Source organism: Stigmatopora nigra, chromosome 3, assembly GCF_051989575.1.
Source record: "Stigmatopora nigra isolate UIUO_SnigA chromosome 3, RoL_Snig_1.1, whole genome shotgun sequence".
Taxonomy (NCBI): domain Eukaryota; kingdom Metazoa; phylum Chordata; class Actinopteri; order Syngnathiformes; family Syngnathidae; genus Stigmatopora; species Stigmatopora nigra.
In genome coordinates this window covers 14,517,464-14,537,344 of record NC_135510.1, presented here as the reverse complement: position 1 = coordinate 14,537,344, position 19,881 = coordinate 14,517,464, and the positions used below count along the sequence as shown (strand labels likewise).

Sequence of the window (19,881 nt, the reverse complement as noted above, 5' to 3'; positions counted from 1 at the left end):
CATTGACAATAAAGATCTGAAATTTGACCTTATATCCATTTTTCTTCGTTGGAAGAAACTAAAATACCCTCTGAAAGCCAGGGTAAACCTTGTCCAATATATACCTAGCAATCAACATCTTAGGGTGGTATCTACAAAAGACCTAACAGTGAGTGTCAACATGACAGTATTCCCAAAATGCCATTTTATCAAAAGCTTGTGTCTTGTTGGAAGTTCTGCTTGCTGCCTAAGTGTAACACACCACAAATGTTGATGTGATCTCTAGATTTGTTCTTGGTAAATGTTTGTGTGAAAACTTCAAATGAAAATCTGCCCATGAGAGTTAATCACTGTTGATGCATAAAAATAATCCAACCTTTGAAAAGGTTTTTCACCTTATACTCATATATATCTATATTTAATAATAATTCAGATGAACAGTGTTGGGAGCTAAATGGGTCATATGCTTAGAAAATATTGCATAAATGTAATGCAGAGTTTATGGTGCATTCAAAGGTCTGGTTCCTTTTTTTCTGCCAAGATTTTAATATGTCACTGCACTCAATTTTTACTTGGCAAGGATAATTTTAGAGCAACTTTTTGTGAGCGAGGTACATTGATTTTGTTGCCCTGTGTCATCTCGAAGATGTGCCAGTCTCTAAAAAAAGTATTTATGATGTTATGTTTGTTTGTCAGAGTTTTGGGGATGTAGTTCTATAATTGAGTGTCCATGGAATTTCATATTGATGTAATACATTGAATTTGAACAAACTGAATTATCACACTATTCAAAATTCTTATCTAACATTAATTCAGGAGAGGAGTAGTGTCAGGAGGTAAATGGGTCATGTGCTTAAAAAGTCCTGCAAAATGTTATGCAGTTTATGGTGCATTCAAAGTTCTTGTTCCTTTTTCTGCCAAGAAATTGATATGCCACCAAACTTGTATTCAATTTTTACGATTTAATAAGAATCATTTTAGAGCAACTATTTGTGAGCTAGCTACTGTGACTTTGATTTTGTTGCCCAGTGTTGTGCCAGTCTCCAAAATGAATATAATATTATGTTATGCTTGTTTGTTAGTGTTTTCGGAGTGTAATTCTATAATTGAGTGCCAATGGCTATTTAATAGATTAAATATACCTAATTTGAACAAACTAAATTATTTTTTAAATTCCAATTTTTTTTATCAAATATATGAGCAAGTACATAAACATTTTAAAATGGGGGAAATGAAATACGTTGTGGCAGGTGTGCCACAAAAATATCTGCGTCTGCTTTGGACCTTTTCATTCCATTACCACACAGAAAAGCTGACTTTATATTCCATTCTTTTATTAAGCAATCTCGGTACAGTTGTGAGCAGCGAGGGCAGTGTATTCACAAATGTTCATTCCTTAACAAAGGGGTGCTAAAATGTTGCCTATCATTAAGGGTTGTAGATGTGACCATGTCAAGGACTACAATCAGAATGACCCATCCAGTCGTAGACATCCCGTCAGTGAAGTTGTAATGGATATTGGATTGTAAAAGACCCCAAAAATGAATGACATATTGTAAAATTGGTGTAACAGGATTTCCAGATCATAGGTCATGTTGTTCCTTTGTCACGGTCAATGTTTTCTTCTTCTGAAAATAGAGGGGAAAACAATGGATTATTATTCAAGCTAAATTAGTAAATTTTGTTATGTACAGTCATTTGTTGGAATGAACAAATTCACAAACCTGGATTCATTTGTTTCAGAGGACGTTCTTGATATGCGACGTGTAATAGGACCAGGGTTCTGGAACATAAAGTACCCCAGAGTACTTTTTGCGTAGCACTGGGTCATTCCAAAGGAAAGCAACCCAGAGAGTTACTAGAAGCACAGTAATAGAGAAACTATAGAACAAGAAAAGCCCATTGCTGTCCGGGCTCAGTCCAATATTCCTTTGGTGAATCACCAAGGCTACCATTGCAAAGAAGGTAACGAGAAAGACTCCGGTAATTTGTCCTTCTGTGACCAAGTACCTATAGTGGGGAAGAAAGAATTTCAGGCTTGAAGTTCACATCAAATAAAGTCAACCTGAATATTCGTAAGATATGACAAACACATTCAAATGTTTACTAATGTAAATTAAAATACAGCTCTGGTGTACTGGCTTCAAATCCAGGTCGATCCACCTGTGTAGAGTTTGCATGTTGTCCGGGTACTCTGGTTCCCTCACACATTCCCAAAAAAAATGCATTGTAGGCTCATTGGACACTCTAAATTGCCCCTAAGGATGAGTGTGAGTGTGCATGGTTGTTCGTCTTTTTTTGGCCTGTGATTGGTGACCACCAATTCAGTGTGTCCCCCGCCTCTGCCCCGAAGTCAGGTGGGATAAGCTCCGGCACCCCACGACGCTTGTGAGGATAAAGCGGTTCAGAAAATGAGTGAATGAATGAATATAAATAAATATATTGAAGCAAAATGAAATGAGTGAAAACACTTTTCCTTCACAGGTTGTTGCTGGAAACCTACAGCAGGACACCGGGATAGAGCACCTGACCGCAGTAAGTTAAATCATTTACAACTCCAGAAAGATCAAGCTGTCCAGAAGCTTGTTAACAATCATGATTGTTTGATTCAGGTGTGGTGGTGGAGGGAGACATGAAAAATAGAACAGATAGGGGATCTCGAGGACTGTTATCTTAAGACAAAGACAGAACAATATTGCTCAATTCATTTTTTTAAGTGGAGGAAAATTGTCAGTATAAAGTCGCTATGGGTGCAGCATCGTGGAGATAATCCTAGAGATTGCTTTTAATAATAATAATAATAACAATGCATTGGATTTATGTAAACACTCAAAAAGGCGCTTTATATTATTTTTGGATTACTCTCTCGTACTCATTTATTCCACACCAACTGATGGCCGACGCCATGCAAGGTGTTGCCAAGCCACCAGTTCAGCTTCATACACAAAGTCCCTTCGATGGTACAGAGTCGTACACAAGAATCAAACTAACCCCTAACCCAAGACGACACGCGCTACCAACTACGTCACTCACTGTCAACCTTTATCCTATCAATGTTAGTATTTAATAATAATGGTGAAAATGTTAGAAGAATAATCATGTACATAGGTAACTTATTTTTTATATATTTTTTCCATTGACAGATATGCCATGTGGGTGAGATTTCAATGGTCTATATAAAAAGAATACGTTTTGGCTGATTAAAATAAATTCTTGCTTTTGTCTTTACTCACTTAAAGCCATTACAAATAATGATAAAAAAGAAACAATTTTTTAAGTACTCCCATCCCATTATTCATTTGAGTAGCTTTTTTCACAATGAGTCTAGAGTAAATTTGTTATTTATCTCTTCATTCATTGAAAGCTAACTCAGCCTTTTTATTGTTTATTTAAAGTGACACAATATCTACATGAGCCAGTAGTAATGCTGTTAGTCTCAGCCAAAGCGGAAGAATGGTACAGATGGCGTTTCCAAACACAAAGAAAGTGAGTACTGAAGCAATTGAAATGGCAAACCGCAAAATAAAAATTTATTTTCTTATCATTACTTGCACGCGTAGAGATCATTCACTTGCTAGATGAATTTTTCCCATAGAAAATATGAGCATTTTCTTACATTCTCACTTTTTTGTTCGTAAACATTAACATACAAAACCTTGGTAGTCGTATGTGGAGAATCTAGCTAACTCGACATCAACTGGCATTGAGACAGTGGACAATGATAAATCAATATAGAATTTTCTTAAGAACAACTTACCAGTAATAGACAGCACTGGGTCCAAGTAAAAGCTTGCCGCTAACTGGAATGTTCAGCTGTGAAGAAGTTGTGAAACATCCAGTGAAGTAGATGAAGAGAATAATAAAGAAGGGAATATACCTAAAACACCAAATATGGTTCAGGTCAACTACACAGATTAATTAATTTAGGGTTTCCCTCCTAAAAGGAATAACAATGCAGACATTACATCAAATATATGTATCATTCCTTTCATTACAAAACACTTTAACATTGAAATTTCACTACAATAAAGACTAAAATGCCCAGATTTGACATCTTTATACTGTACTTTGCGAAACATTGAATGTTACATTTTGCTTTGGGCTGTCAGGATTTACAGTTTGTTTACTGCTTATGTTTATGACATTACTTTAATTTTTGGTCTCCTTAACTTGTCAAAACCCAAATGAATAATACATTCTTTTTCTGTAATTATCTACCTACCACATTAAATGTCCCAGGTGTTCATCATAATAATATAACAGCTCAAAGGAGTCAATCTGTAAATAAACAAGAGGTTGGAATCATTGAAGACAGTCACAAATGTCTAGATGGGTCAGTACCCGATGTCAAAGTGTATGTTTAATCCTTGCCTTTGCAGACATGCTTAAAATATTTGCCCTTGGTCAAAGTATGCTCAAACAAGATACTGAATGCCACATTGCTCCAGACGTGTCATCAATAGGTGAATGTGCAGTCAGTGACAAAGTACTTTGAAAGATGGAAAAGCAATATAATATATTCATGTCTAGCCCATTTACAATACAAGTGAATGCAATACTATTCTCTCTCTCTCTCTTGAGCAACAGTGACACCTACAGCACTTTCTTTTTTGTGCGTCCTGCATTTATGTCACCTGTCCTTTAATATGTACTGCAGTTTTTTCTTAAGACAAACCGATTATTAATCAACATTATATGCACCCTATTAGTATTACAAGAATTTTAATTTGATTAAAAAAATCTAAAGATGTCAGGAAAATCTACTACATTAGCTCACAAGGAAACATGGACATTAACAAAAAAATTGAAAACAATTTTAAATTAACCATGTAGATTCTGGAAAATCAACACAATCTAAATAATAATACCAGTCAACAAAACACTGGGATAAAACCTGTATTTGCCGTCAGACACATGAAGGGTACAAGGCTTGACAAGAAGCCATATAGCCCTGGCTTAGTTTAAAAAATATGTGTTGTGCTTTTTCTTCTTTTTTTTTTTTACACATGCACCATTGTAGTTATGGTTTGCTAGCTTTCTCATCAGGACTTTCCTTTTTTTCCTTTGCCATTCAGCTTAGCATCTTTGGATACATGCACACCCATAAATTCTAACACCAGTGTGGGTGTTCAGTGGGTGCTACAACTTCCTCCCACATCCCAAAAATGAGTATTGTTGGCTGATAGACCACTCCAAATTGTATGATCGGTATGATCGTGTGCATTGATGGTTGTTCGTCTCCTTGTGCTCTGCAATTGCCTGGCAATCGATTCAGGATGTCCAATGCTTACTACAAATAGTTGGCTGGATTAGGGATCAGCAACTCGGAAAATGAATAAATATGGTTTAGCCAGGTTTGTGCCAACTTTGGGCAATAGAATAGAATCTAATAGTCTGACAGTGGTAAGGAGTTTTAAAGTTAGAACATTGAACTTGTGCCACATGAGCTAGTGTCAGTACTGCAAAGCAGTTAGTTTCCATGATCAAATAAACAATCTGCAATTTTAGTTACCATAGTAATATCGGACTGGTATCACTGCAAATATGTTGCAGCGGTCAACAACAGATTTCAAGAATAGATTTATATTAATAATGGGGGATACAATTTAAAAGGCGTAATTGAAAAAAAATCCATACTGGTTTCTTAAATGACATGTTTTAAGATTCAAATACTCGGATATTTATTTTTTCCGTCACTTACTTGAATTGGATTGGTGAACATTCGAGTTTTTGTGTGTGGGTCTCTGTGTTAAGCCCTTTTAAAAGAGCAACTAAAACTGCACAATAATTATTTGTTGTGCTGGGAATGGTAATAGCCCCACAGTTTTTTTTAGCATAATTGAACCAATTGTGATGATTTATGTGATGTTAGGTCAAAATTATATTAGCGCTCTCAGCTGTAAGGTTTATTACCACGCCTGTAGTTATAGTTAGTTTTTGAAATGATAGGACATTTTCTTGTGTATTATTGTGCACATCAAGCCAAGACTTGTAGATGATAGAAAATGTGTAATAATCAGAGTCTTACCAGTGAGGCAGGTTTGAGGTCCCTAATGATTGGGTTTTCTCTGACTGAAAGATGGAGCTTGTAGCCACTCAAAATGAGTCTGTGGTTGATTGAGTCCCCCACCAGATGGATGCTGGCACCCATGACAAAAGTGATAATGCAAAGGTAGACTGCTGAGCGAGGCAGCGACCTTGGACTGCGCTCAACCAGCTGTCAAGAATAAATGAAAATTAATACCAAAAAAAGAAAACAATAATTTGGCTCAAATTATCATCCATCGGCTCTGGAAAATTATTTAAAAATCATTTCAACAATGATTTTAAACAGCCCCTTACAAACAGAAGAAAGATGAGAATCTATTCAACTAACCCGAAGCATGAGGAAAGGTGTTATGACATTGTAGGCCATGTGGAAATAGTCACCAGCACTTGGTTTGTTGAGGGGGAACCACTCAAGTGGGAGCATAATCTGTATACAGTTGCACAAAGATAGACAAATATTGGAGAATGTTTCTTAGAAAATTCAACAATAATACAAATTGCTGCATCATGCACTAACATTTCCTTACCATAACAATAGGCCGTCCAAAATCTAGAATCCAATTCTGTAGAGTCAGGCAGAACCACAAGTCTAAATGGAAATCTTTCTTCTCTTGCACGTTCTGCTCATAAGCAATGGGACTGCTAAAAAGACAAATTCCAAAAGTTATAGTACATGGTCCTTCAGGTCCATACTTAATGTTTGTTCCACACAAAAATGCAAAGTATTTTTTTCCATCACTACAAGCAAATATAGGTAAATTTCAACCCATCCATTCTTGGTTAATCTTGTAAAATGGCAAATATTTGGGAACTGATGAATGCATAAAAATAGCAAAAAGATGACCACCATTTATTCTTGCAAGGTTTGATGAGGATTTGAGCTTTGTAAAAAAAAACGTTCAGTTTTACTTAACTCAATCAAAACATTTATTTATCTTCTCGTAAAGGTGGCAGGGTTGCTGGAGCCTATCCCAGATGACTGAGCAAAAGGCACACTACACTCTTGCCTGGACAGATGACCATTCGCACCCACAACTATTTATACCACCACCAGCGGGAATTGAGCCCACGTCTGCCGACACCTAAGTCAGGTGAGTAAACCACTACAACATTAGGTGGCTTTCAATCAAATCAATGTAAATAAAAATCAAAAAGACTACAACTCAAACCTAATATTCAGATGTAAATCTATCCAAAAAATTGAAAAAAAATAATGGTTATATGTGTGCTTATTGATTTTCCTAATCGTATGGAAGCACAGCAAGGCTGTACGTATTTTAGCAAGATTCATTCATTCATTTTCTAAACCGCTTTATCCTCATTAGGGTCGCCTGAAGCCTATCACAGCTGATGGCGGGGGATGGAAAACCATGCACACTCACAGCCATACTTGGGGGCAATTTAGTGTCCAATCAGCCAACCATGCATGTCTTTGGAATATGGGAGGAAATTGGAGTACCCGAAGGAAACCCACACAGGCCTTAGGAGAACATGCAAACTTCACACAGTTGGACCGACCTAGATTTGAACCCAGGACTCCAGAGCTGTGAGGATGGAAGAAATTGTGAAAGTGCTCAAGAGCCCCTTTGGCATCAGTGTGCACATAAATCCTATGGGTCATCATTCTCTGGCAGGCCAATGGAGCGAGTGGTAAGCCCGTCGGTAGCCTCACAGCTCTGGGGTCCTAGGTTCACATCCAGTTCACGTTCACTTGTGTGGAGGTTGCATGTTCCCGGGCCTGCGTGGGTTTCCTACGGGTACTCTGGTTTCCTCCCACATTCCAAAAAACATGCATGGTAGGCTGATTGGAAACTCTAAAATGCCCCTAGGTATGGGTGTGAATGTGCATGGTTGTCCGTCTCCTTGTGCCCTGCGATCAGCTGGCCACCGATTCAGGGTGTCCCCCGCCTCTGGCCTGGAGTCAGCTGGGATCGGCTCTAGCACCCCCCGCGACCCAAATCAGGATGAAGCTGTTCAGAAAATGAGATGATGAGATGTTCTGAGTGATTACAACATGAAATAACAATCTTTGACAACAAACAAGAGCAAAACTATCAACTAAGTAAATGGAAGCACTAATAAAAGAAATGCTTATTATTCTAAAGTACAACGATGGCCACTGCTGCATACGCTCCTGTAAGAGGAATTTGACAGTTGTCAAGGCAAAGAAAATGGCCACGATATAGTAGTCAACTTCCAAACGTGCTAAATGACTTTATTTTTTTTAATAAATGACACAAATACGACTTCATATTAAAATATCATATTGGACGACAAACAGCAGAGCTGCACAATTACACGATGGTCAACTGTTTATAGAGATCTTATAACTCGAGCTGTGTTAACGATACTAGCATAAAATTCCTAGTCTCGTTCACACTTTGCAGGCTTTTGCGTTACTGCCAAAAAAAGAAACAGACATAGAAGTAAATTCAATGCAAACATATATTATAATTTTGACCCCAGATCATGCAGTGAGTTCAATTGTACTATACGAACGGTAATAAGACAAATGCATCATTCAAACCAACCTATCTTGACTATTCGTTCGGCATATCGAATGTTTCTCCCGACGTCTCCGAACTGTCCGCATGTTTGGTGTTTCTCTTCATGAAAATTTAATTATAATTTAAAAGTTGAAGCCCACGATCTATAAAGTTTACACAACTCGCACATCCTTCCGTCATAAAGCTTTATGATTGAATCCCACTGCAGTTGTAGGCAGGACACGCCCCTTACAATATGATTGGTCGGTACATACTGTAAAAACACCCCATTCAGAGGAAATCCCAGTGCATTCACTAAAGAACCACATTTCACTTGAGTCTTGCGATTGGAACTGAATATAAAAAACGTGATTCTTTTTATTTTGTACAATATTTTTTAATTATGATTGTTATTTTAAGTGTTCTACTCGAAACCTGGCGAAAACCAAAGCAGGCCAAGGGTAAAAAAACATGCAAACTCCTGACCTGGACTCGAACCCAGGCCAGGCCGCAGGAATAATATAGTATATTAAAAAAAGTAATAATAGTACATGAAAATAAATATTTAGTCATAATATAAAGATGATTGGCGGCCCGGCAGCTTGAGTGGTTAGCGCGTTGGCCTCACAGCTCTGGGGCCTCCAGCCCGGAGTCAGCTAGGATAGGCTCTAGCACCCCCTGTGACCCTAATGAGGATAAAGTGGTTCAGAAAATGAATGAAAATGAATGAAATTGCTATTTGTTAGGGGACTCACAGTCCGTTTTGGGGTGTTCCCCTTTAGTCACCTCACCGGTCATTAAAAAAAAATGGAGTGATTCCTGATGCTGTGATTGATGGACATCTGGGAGGAATTCTCTAACCACATTGAATGTTACTCGTGTGGCAGGCGTTGGTCATTTAGAACACGTTAGTGTCAGGGAAAGTCGATTGTGGTTGCTTTTCCTTCAAATAGTATGTGATTAAATCTCTTCATTTATTTTGGATAACTAGTTACCATCAAAACTAATGGTTATAAACCGGTTCACAGTGAATGTGAAGTCCATATCTGTTTTCCTTTAAGTCAACCAGCTGCATCCTGCTCCAACAGTTTCTCAGTCTGGAAAATGATTTGGTATTTCATCAGGGACATTTGGGCCTCCTTGTGTCGGGTGTCATGTTAAGTTGAAGAGGAGGAGTCCATTGAAAAATATGTAGACTTGCTTACACACTATTTGTAATCCAGAGACTTCAGTTGTGTCCAGTCTTCTTGAATTCCTATTCCAAATCAACATGGGATCACACGATTTTCTGATTTTTCTGTTAATGAGTGCATGCACACTGCAAGGTAGGTGGCCGGTAAAGTTGTTTAGCAATTTTTCATTTTTTATTGTTATTGTTTATTCATGCCGATGTCATTTGTAAAGAAGTTTTGTTATTGTTTGTGGTTATTGTTACTCGCAGACACTGTAGTGCCCTTTGTGTGTTAAATAGCACTTACTTTTACTTATCTATTTATTTATTAGGACATATTGTGTGTGTGTGTGTGTGTGTGTGTGTGTGTGTGTGTGTGTGTGTGTGTGTGTGTGTGTGTGTGTGTGTGTGTGTGCGTGTGTGTGTGTGTGTGTTATAAAATAATTTAGGAAATGAACGCATTAGCTTGAAAATGTATTTTTTTCTTTGAAAAAAATTGATCTCTACATTTGTCCATTAATGCCACGGAAAGAACAATTAAACCCATTAGGATAATAATTTTTATCCAAATTTTGAAATATTTTTATTTGGTAGCATGCCATAAGAAAATTTTGAATACTATATTTTTTTTTCGGTCAAACACAGATCTTAACTGTGCAATACTGTTGTAGATTGAACTAGTATTTCTTTATAGAACTTTTAAGGTTCTGTGGCCTTTCATAACAAAATCAATCTATGGAGTTAATCTATACTCTACAAATTCAAATGTCAATTCTATCAACTGGTAGATAGAAAACAAATGAACATGTGAACATGTATATGTGCTAAATATAATTTGTGTGATACAAGGTTGTTACTACTAACAAGTATCCTGGTTTTATGACTATCTTGGGATGTGGACTGACAAATCTTGCATCACGTAATCTTCCAGATGTCTTTTGGCATAATTTGATTCCACATAGTATTCAATAATGAAATACAGCCAGATTTAGCTATGCTCTTTGCAACAGACCCTTCCTTTCTTTAAGAAACAGGATGTGTCAAAGAGCATAGGAATAAGAAGATGCCAACCTCAAAATAACCTCACTATTCAGTTATTAACAATGAAGACCTCTCAGTGGGAATCCTAGCACAGTCATTTGAAAGAAAGGGTGATAACAAAGAATCTCAATTAGATGCATGAGCAATGGAATTTTAATAAGTCATTATTATTTAGGAATCAAACTGATCTGATTTAAGATTATACGTATTATTCTGTTTCCACCCAAATTTACTGTGCAGTACACATATGCCTTCAACGACTCATAGTTTAAATAGACAATATAGAAAATTCACTACTCAATTAAAGCTTTCTGATCCCTTTATTTATTAATATTTCTGATTTTGATCAACCAATATATCGCATATTGGTACATTATGCTGTTCTTACATTGTTTCCATGAAAATGAATGACTTTTTTGGACTGACTGAAATCAGTGTTTAACAATGTAAAAATAGTTTCAAATGTTACCATAACTGTCTCATGTCCATCAAAATCTGTATGTCTTTGTTTATTAGTTTCTATGCAAGTACGGAATACGGCCAGACTGTTCGAAAACCTCTTGCGCCGCTATAATAAACTGGAGAGACCAGTCTTAGATGATTCTCAGATCCTCAATGTAGGAGTCGGCATCCACTTAAGAATGATAATGGATGTGGTGGGTAATTTGTTTTTTTTTTTTGTTATTAATATCTCTACAAGTAATTTCTAAAGGACCAACTCATATTTGAAAACAATTTTTACAAGACAGCAAATATCAGGCCAGCATGATTAGATATCAAAAACTTTGATTATAACAGCAGTCAAACACTGTCTGTTTTCCCACAGGATGAGAAGAAACAGGTTTTGACAACAAATATTTGGCTGCAATTGGTAAGATTTGTGTATAACCAGAGTTTCAATGTACAATTGAAGGAGATTGTTCCCTAAGGTAAAATAGTTTTGCTAGTTACTTTCAACATCTTCAATAAACAGAGATTTGCATCACAAATATCAAAATACGTAAACCCATTCTGTCCATCTGTTTTGGAATTTCTCTTACTGTCCCGTGGCACTGGATAAACAGATTTACCTCACATCTCAGGGTCTTTCCAACCTGCATTCTAGAATAACACCTATCTTCATGCACCCAAATATCTTGAAAAAGGCTGGGCTCATCTTTATGTTAAAGTGTGGCTTAATTATGTTTTCCACAGAGCTGGCAAGACCAGCATCTGCAGTGGAACAAATCTGAGTATAACGGATTGGATACAGTACGATTTCCAGATAATGTCCTATGGAAGCCTGATCTTCTGCTCTATAACAGGTGTCATTTTTTTTATTACTAACAAGATGCCCTCAAGATCTGAAATTTGAATTTTTAGAATATTTTAGACATCTGTCCTTTTGCTCACAACCATTTGATTACACTGCATTGGTTTTAAATGAGCAATAAAACATTTGATTAGGTATGTGTGTATATTTATGTACTCTATATATATATATATATATATATATATATATATATATATATATATATATATATATATATATATATATATATATATATATATATATATATATATATATATATATATATATATATATATATATATATATATATATATATATATATATATATATATATATATATATATATATATATATATATATATATATATATATATATATATATATATATATATATATATATATATATATATATATATATATATATATATATATATATATATATATATAGAGTACATAAATATACACACATACCTAATCAAATGTTTTATTGCTCATTTAAAACCAATGCAGTGTAATCAAATGGTTGTGAGCAAAAGGACAGATGTCTAAAATATTCTAAAAATTCAAATTTCAGATCTTGAGGGCATCTTGTTAGTAATAAAAAAAATGACACCTGTTATAGAGCAGAAGATCAGGCTTCCATAGGACATTATCTGGAAATCGTACTGTATCCAATCCGTTATACTCAGATTTGTTCCACTGCAGATGCTGGTCTTGCCAGCTCTGTGGAAAACATAATTAAGCCACACTTTAACATAAAGATGAGCCCAGCCTTTTTCAAGATATTTGGGTGCATGAAGATAGGTGTTATTCTAGAATGCAGGTTGGAAAGACCCTGAGATGTGAGGTAAATCTGTTTATCCAGTGCCACGGGACAGTAAGAGAAATTCCAAAACAGATGGACAGAATGGGTTTACGTATTTTGATATTTGTGATGCAAATCTCTGTTTATTGAAGATGTTGAAAGTAACTAGCAAAACTATTTTACCTTAGGGAACAATCTCCTTCAATTGTACATTGAAACTCTGGTTATACACAAATCTTACCAATTGCAGCCAAATATTTGTTGTCAAAACCTGTTTCTTCTCATCCTGTGGGAAAACAGACAGTGTTTGACTGCTGTTATAATCAAAGTTTTTGATATCTAATCATGCTGGCCTGATATTTGCTGTCTTGTAAAAATTGTTTTCAAATATGAGTTGGTCCTTTAGAAATTACTTGTAGAGATATTAATAACAAAAAAAAAAAACAAATTACCCACCACATCCATTATCATTCTTAAGTGGATGCCGACTCCTACATTGAGGATCTGAGAATCATCTAAGACTGGTCTCTCCAGTTTATTATAGCGGCGCAAGAGGTTTTCGAACAGTCTGGCCGTATTCCGTACTTGCATAGAAACTAATAAACAAAGACATACAGATTTTGATGGACATGAGACAGTTATGGTAACATTTGAAACTATTTTTACATTGTTAAACACTGATTTCAGTCAGTCCAAAAAAGTCATTCATTTTCATGGAAACGATGTAAGAACAGCATAATGTACCAATATGCCATATGTTGGTTGATCAAAATCAGAAATATTAATAAATAAAGGGATCAGAAAGCTTTAATTGAGTAGTGAATTTTCTATATTGTCTATTTAAACTATGAGTCGTTGAAGGCATATGTGTACTGCACAGTAAATTTGGGTGGAAACAGAATAATACGTATAATCTTAAATCAGATCAGTTTGATTCCTAAATAATAATAACTTATTAAAATTCCATTGCTCATGCATCTAATTGAGATTCTTTGTTATCACCCTTTCTTTCAAATGACTGTGCTAGGATTCCCACTGAGAGGTCTTCATTGTTAATAACTGAATAGTGAGGTTATTTTGAGGTTGGCATCTTCTTATTCCTATGCTCTTTGACACATCCTGTTTCTTAAAGAAAGGAAGGGTCTGTTGCAAAGAGCATAGCTAAATCTGGCTGTATTTCATTATTGAATACTATGTGGAATCAAATTATGCCAAAAGACATCTGGAAGATTACGTGATGCAAGATTTGTCAGTCCACATCACAAGATAGTCATAAAACCAGGATACTTGTTAGTAGTAACAACCTTGTATCACACAAATTATATTTAGCACATATACATGTTCACACGTTCATTTGTTTTCTATCTACCAGTTGATAGAATTGACATTTGAATTTGTAGAGTATAGATTAACTCCATAGATTGATTTTGTTATGAAAGGCCACAGAACCTTAAAAGTTCTATGTGATCTACAGTGCAGATGAAAAGTTTGATCCTACTGCTCATACCAATATTGTGGTTAGCTCCTCAGGCAACTGTATTTATATACCCCCAGGTAAGGAATATTGCACTCAACCTTCACTTTTGCTGAAAAGTATAATCCCATTCATTTGCTTTTCTGGACTGTGCATTAAGTAACGAAAACATGATTCGGATGCATGCTACTTTTCCCTGTTGTTTGCTTTCAATACATTCATTAAAATATTATTTAGGTAAACCTTGTGCTACTTATGCACAGCCTAATTTCAAAATGTGTCATCAGTTCCTTGAGTGTTGATTAGTATATTCTCTTATGACCATATTCTGTCTTTTTCATCTGTATTTTCTATTTATTTTCTTCATAGCAATCATCAGAAGCACCTGCAATATTGATATCCGCTGGTTTCCTTTTGATGTCCAGAAATGTACACTCAAATTTGGATCTTGGACTTATGGTGGCTCAACTCTGGACTTATCAGTGAAAAAGGCGGAGATCACTGAATATGTCCCTAGTTTAGAGTGGGACCTTGTTGGTAAGAACTATTCGTATTGTGTATTATCAATACAGACATGACACATACAGTATATGTGGCTTATTCATTTTCCAAAATGATATGGAATCACAGTAAGGCTGTATGTATTTTAGCAAGATTCATTCATTCATTTTCTGAATCATTTTATCTTCATTAGGACCATGGGGGTGTTGGAGCCTATCCCAGCTAACTATGGGCACCAGGCAGGGCACATTATGAATCAGTGGCCAATCACAGTGCACAAGGTTTCGGACAACCATTCACGCTCACACTCACCTTGGGGGAAATTAAAGTGTTTATATAGCCTATATACTGCATTTTTTAGGGATGTGGGAGGAAACCGGAGTACCCAGAGAAAACCCAACCAAGCTTGGGGGGAACATGCAAACTCCACACAGGAAAGTCTGAATGTGGGATCAAACCCTCGATTCCAGAACTGAGAGGCCGATGATCTAACCCAAGTGTGTCAGACTCGGGTTGTTTCGCGGGCCGCTTTAACGTCAACTTGGTTTCACCGGACCATTTTAGACATAATATTTAGACTTTTTTTAAAGAAATTGATTAAAAGAACTGGATTAAAATCATTGAATATTCACTTTTTTATAGATGTTAAACAATGTTTATTTTAGCTTTTTTTAAATATATTTTTAGATTTTACAAAAGGATTTTTGAATTAAAAACACAGAAAAAATGCATAAAAAATTACAATTATTGATTTAAAAGGGGGAAAATTAGGAAATTTAATTAACATCTATACTCTTCATTTTAATTTGATCCTAAAATAGAAAGTCAGCACTCATGATTTACTTTCCCGGGCCACACAAAATGATGCGGCAGGCCAGATTTGGCCCCCGGGCCGCCACTTTGACACGTGATCTAACTATTTGGACCACCGAGCCACCAAACAAGAAAAATTAAAAATATAATTAGATGGTGACAAGTAAAATTACCAAAGGATTAAAATTGTGGCTACGAACCGCTGAAATTGGTTTCTTTGCATACTGTTTCTTTGATACCAATTCACATGAGACATTTCCAACATCAGGACGGTTCTTAGTAGGACAACTGTCCTTCAAGTAGGCCGGAAAAAGATGCTGGATGAATGGAAGTCTACTCCTGCAACACGGCTCTTAATTAGTTGGGATTACTAGATGGGATGCATTAATGATGCAGGGATGGATCTATAAAGCAGTTTTGGCTACATAAACTCATATTTGTTTCTGTTTTGTATCACAGAGATTTCAGAAAAGAAAAACACCCAATATTATGAGTGCTGTCCAGATGAGCCCTATCCTGACGTCACATTCACCATAGTGATGCGCAGACGGTCTCTCTATTATGTACTAAACCTGCTCATCCCCTGCATCGTGATTTCCATTCTGGCCCTACTTGTCTTCCTTCTGCCTGCTGACTCAAGAGAGAAAATTACACTGGGTAGTAGAAAGATTCACATCACATGTTCTGAAAATGTTCATTCCTCCGATTTCAAAGAAAATTGCAATAATAGACATTTCTTCTCTGTTACATTTGATGAAAAAGATTGGATTGAATTGGATAACTTTATTCATCCCGTATTCGGCAAATTTCATTGTGGCAGTAGGAAGGGTACAGTTTAAGATGACTAAGGCTAATGTATACGGTTTGTATTTAGGTGATTTCATATTCACTCCAGGTTAGTTACTTAGACACTCCTGAAATGAACAAGAAACTATTCTTAGGAAGCGATGTTAGATTAACACAACTGTATTTTTTAAAATTTTCCACCACAAACATATTACAAAAAAAAAATGTGAATGGCCTATTAGACTTTACTCCTTCAGTAGTACATTGATAAACATCATGGTAAATACAAAGTAAAACATTATAAAGATTAAACAAACCTTTGAAGGTCTATTGTTCTTATCTGACTGATAAGTAAGGCCTAGGTAATTTATAGCTATTTCCGTAGACTATTTCTATAAGTAATTCCGTTTTAATGTTTGACATGGTACATTTTTTATAAGTCTATTAAGTTCTATTAGGATTCTTTTTTTTTTATACACCAAAATGAATGAATGTCCTGAAGAACAGTTCGACTCAAATAACTAAGCATTCATACTTTATATAAATGACAGCCTTGGAGAGATATAAAAACTCATTGGCAATACATCTGACCATCGATTGATGAACATCACAAGATACTTTTGTAACTTTTCCCATCTATGACTCGGAGATCTAAAAGCCCTGAGATCAATCTAGTTACCTAGGTCTACAATGTCTTCTGTGGCTTGTGTCTGTCTTGCTACTGCAACCAAGACATTTCCTGAATACGGGATGAAATAAAGTCTAATCTAATCTAATGTAATATGCATGACCCCAGGGAGGCTTTTCACAGCATACGTCAAAGGAAATCTTGTTCCACTGTAGCACTTTGGAGAGACAGGGTCAAAAAAAATATCAATTGATCCTTCTTTGTTTATTATTGTTACTTTGTTATCAGCATATTCAGAAATCACGATGATTATTCAGAAATACATTTGTTTTCCATCAAGTTAGGTGCAAAGATTTTGACTTTGGATGTTTGAAAATGCTAACTTGACTGTTGTCTTTTTAGCAATCACAGTCCTGCTCTCCTCAGTAGGCCTTATGCTCCTGCTCTCAAAAATGATGCCTGCCACATCAGATTCTGCACCTTTACTAGGTAGGTGGGGTGTGAAGTTGTCTAGTAGGATTTTAAATAACTTCAGCAGCCATACAATATTTTTAAGACCCATGTTCAGGGCAAGCTCTTTATTTGAATTGCTCCTAACCACATTAATTTCAGATTAATGCAAAGCTGTGCTTTGCTCTTGCTTCCCCTGTCAAATTTGGCTTGGGTTTGTGTACTTATTTGCATATCACATAATGCTGTTCTTTGCTAGTGTGTGTTTCGAAGGGGTTGTGGGATTTCTGCTATGTGTCTGCCTGGTGCATTTAATTTTTTTTTAGGAAGATTTAAAAGCTATTTTCTGTTAAAAGTGCTCAAACTTATTCAACATCACATTGCTAGAGGAGGTATTTACTTAATATAGACTGATAGATAGCTCAACATCAGAAGTGTGTATCTTTTACTACTGAAGTAAAATTGGGCTATAACATGATTAAATTAAGCAAAAAAAATGTATGGAATTGGCTCCACACCATCTTAGTGAAGAACTAACTCTTGCCCACTATCTCTATACTTTGTAGCTCAGTATATTGTCATTACCATGGTCATTGTTGCACTCTCTGTGGTTGCCACGGTCGTGGTCTTGAGATTTCACCACCATGACCCTAATGGTGCAAAGATGCCAAAGTGGGTAAGTGTCCATTTCATTGAACTATGTCTATACCAGAAACCCATCCCCAATCATTAGTTTTGTATTGATCCAAACTGTTATTTTAGAGTGCATTTGTTAATTTGTTCTCTTATATTGAATGCCAACCCTGTAAATTAAAATAGCAGAAATTCAGTCAAAACAATGGAAATTACAAACTCTTGAACTCTTTTCAAACCAATAATATAGCATTTATTGACCGGATCAGCTGATGGTATCCACCATTAGTCAGGATAATTTCCTTGAATTCATTTCATGTGAACTATGGTACTTTTTGTTAATGATTGATTAATGATTCTATGGTGTTGGTGTTCAATCCCAAAGGTCCGTATTGTCCTCTTCAATTGGTGTGCTTGGTTTCTGCGAATGAAACGTCCAGGCCAGGCCAGTCCCAACAGCACGGACACCAAAGCCATACTGGAGAGCATTCTCCCTCTCTCATCTGATTCTGGAAAAGCTAATGAGGATGAGCTTCTCCTCACCAAAGTTACGAGCTCCAATGTCAGCAGCATTCAACCAGAGCTTGCCAATATCCTTAGTGAAGTGCGTTACATTGCCAAATGCTTCCATGACAAGCAGGAGGGAGGGAACACAGGCGGTGATTGGAAATTTGCTGCTGCTGTCATTGACCGTCTTTGTTTTGTGATTTTCTTTCTCTTAATTGTCGGGTGCGCCTTTGTGATTTTTAAGGCAGTACCAAATGTCGCTGAGACTAATTAGAAGGATGAGAATTCAAATGAATGACGCAGTCAGCATAAACATTTGTATCATCCAATCCAATAAAGTTATCCAATCCAATTTAAATCGGAATTTAGCATGTGATCTAAAGAGTGTAGTCTGATTTTAAAAAAAAAATGTTGGTTAATATTTCGAGTGTATAATCAGCCCAAATTCTATGAAAGACTCGAAGAACAATCTTTATTTTTTATGATAATGACAAATAAAGTAAGATGTGAATAGAACAGAGTTATAAGTCTGATAAGCGCAGCCATAAATCTCTACAAGTGATTTTCTCAACAATTTATTCTTTTGCATGAATGAAGGGGTTAAGCAGCTAACTGAAAAGGTCAATGGTTTGCTAAGCAAGGCTATGTTTTTGTGTATATGGGAGAATTAGTTTACCCCATCAATAAATACAGTGTGCAACTAACTCTTACATATCCAGTATTGCCGTGATGTGGCAAATATTTGCATTCATACCTTTTTACTAAATCAGGAATTTATTATTTTGCTATATTAACCACTTTAACAATATCATTTTTTTAAAGGAAATTTGTAAGATTACAAGTAGTACTTTGCTAACTTCTAAAATGAACATTGTTTAAAAACTAAATGTCTACCATTCATTTTTTTGTTGAATATAAATAGACTGCAGTTATATTCATATAGTCAAAAATATACTGCATCTGTATTTTAACATGTAGTATAGTAACAGTGAGTACCTTCAAAATAAAATAAAGTTCAGAGTTTGAAATGTGATGGATTTGATAGAGATCTTCTTTCACTTTGTATGTATTTCACAAATGAATAACTTTTCCAAGATAAATTGTCCTGTCATATTTTTTTTTTTACACATTTGCATGTTCTCCCTTAGCCTGCGTGGGTTTCCTCTGGGTACTCCGGTTTCCCCCCACATTCCAAAAACATGCATGGTATGCTGATTGGACACTCTGAATTGCCCTTTGTATGAGTGTGAGCGTGAATGGTTGTTTGT

At 35.9% G+C, this 19,881-nt stretch overlaps 2 protein-coding genes and 1 long non-coding RNA gene across 4 annotated transcripts; 1 reads left to right on the top strand and 2 right to left on the bottom strand.

Moving 5' to 3' along the window:
- Positions 1-1,292: 1,292 nt before the first annotated feature.
- Positions 1,293-8,740, bottom strand: LOC144194093 (ceroid-lipofuscinosis neuronal protein 6 homolog). 2 transcript variants are annotated; one of them, XM_077712906.1, is made up of 8 exons: positions 8,559-8,740; positions 6,555-6,669; positions 6,356-6,454; positions 6,008-6,196; positions 4,202-4,257; positions 3,737-3,856; positions 1,704-1,989; positions 1,293-1,607 (listed from the first exon to the last, which is right to left on the bottom strand). In XM_077712906.1, exons 1-7 carry the CDS (start codon positions 8,618-8,620, stop codon positions 1,719-1,721), a joined length of 912 nt encoding a protein of 303 aa, XP_077569032.1. In that variant the 5' UTR covers positions 8,621-8,740; the 3' UTR covers positions 1,293-1,607; positions 1,704-1,718. The 2 variants fall into 2 exon arrangements, with proteins under 2 accessions (XP_077569032.1, XP_077569033.1); XM_077712907.1 differs by having other exon boundaries at positions 6,555-6,666.
- Positions 8,741-9,689: 949 nt separating this feature from the next.
- LOC144194202 (neuronal acetylcholine receptor subunit alpha-7-like) lies at positions 9,690-19,639 on the top strand. Its single transcript, XM_077713097.1, has 10 exons — positions 9,690-9,838; positions 11,242-11,381; positions 11,552-11,596; positions 11,920-12,029; positions 14,296-14,375; positions 14,665-14,832; positions 16,069-16,266; positions 17,426-17,512; positions 18,040-18,149; positions 18,492-19,639. Exons 1-10 carry the CDS (start codon positions 9,784-9,786, stop codon positions 18,885-18,887), a joined length of 1,389 nt encoding a protein of 462 aa, XP_077569223.1. The 5' UTR covers positions 9,690-9,783; the 3' UTR covers positions 18,888-19,639.
- On the bottom strand, positions 12,630-13,410 carry LOC144194203 (uncharacterized). Its single transcript, XR_013325853.1, has 3 exons — positions 13,278-13,410; positions 13,063-13,107; positions 12,630-12,739 (listed from the first exon to the last, which is right to left on the bottom strand). It is a non-coding gene; the product is annotated as an uncharacterized LOC144194203 (long non-coding RNA).
- Positions 19,640-19,881: the final 242 nt, after the last annotated feature.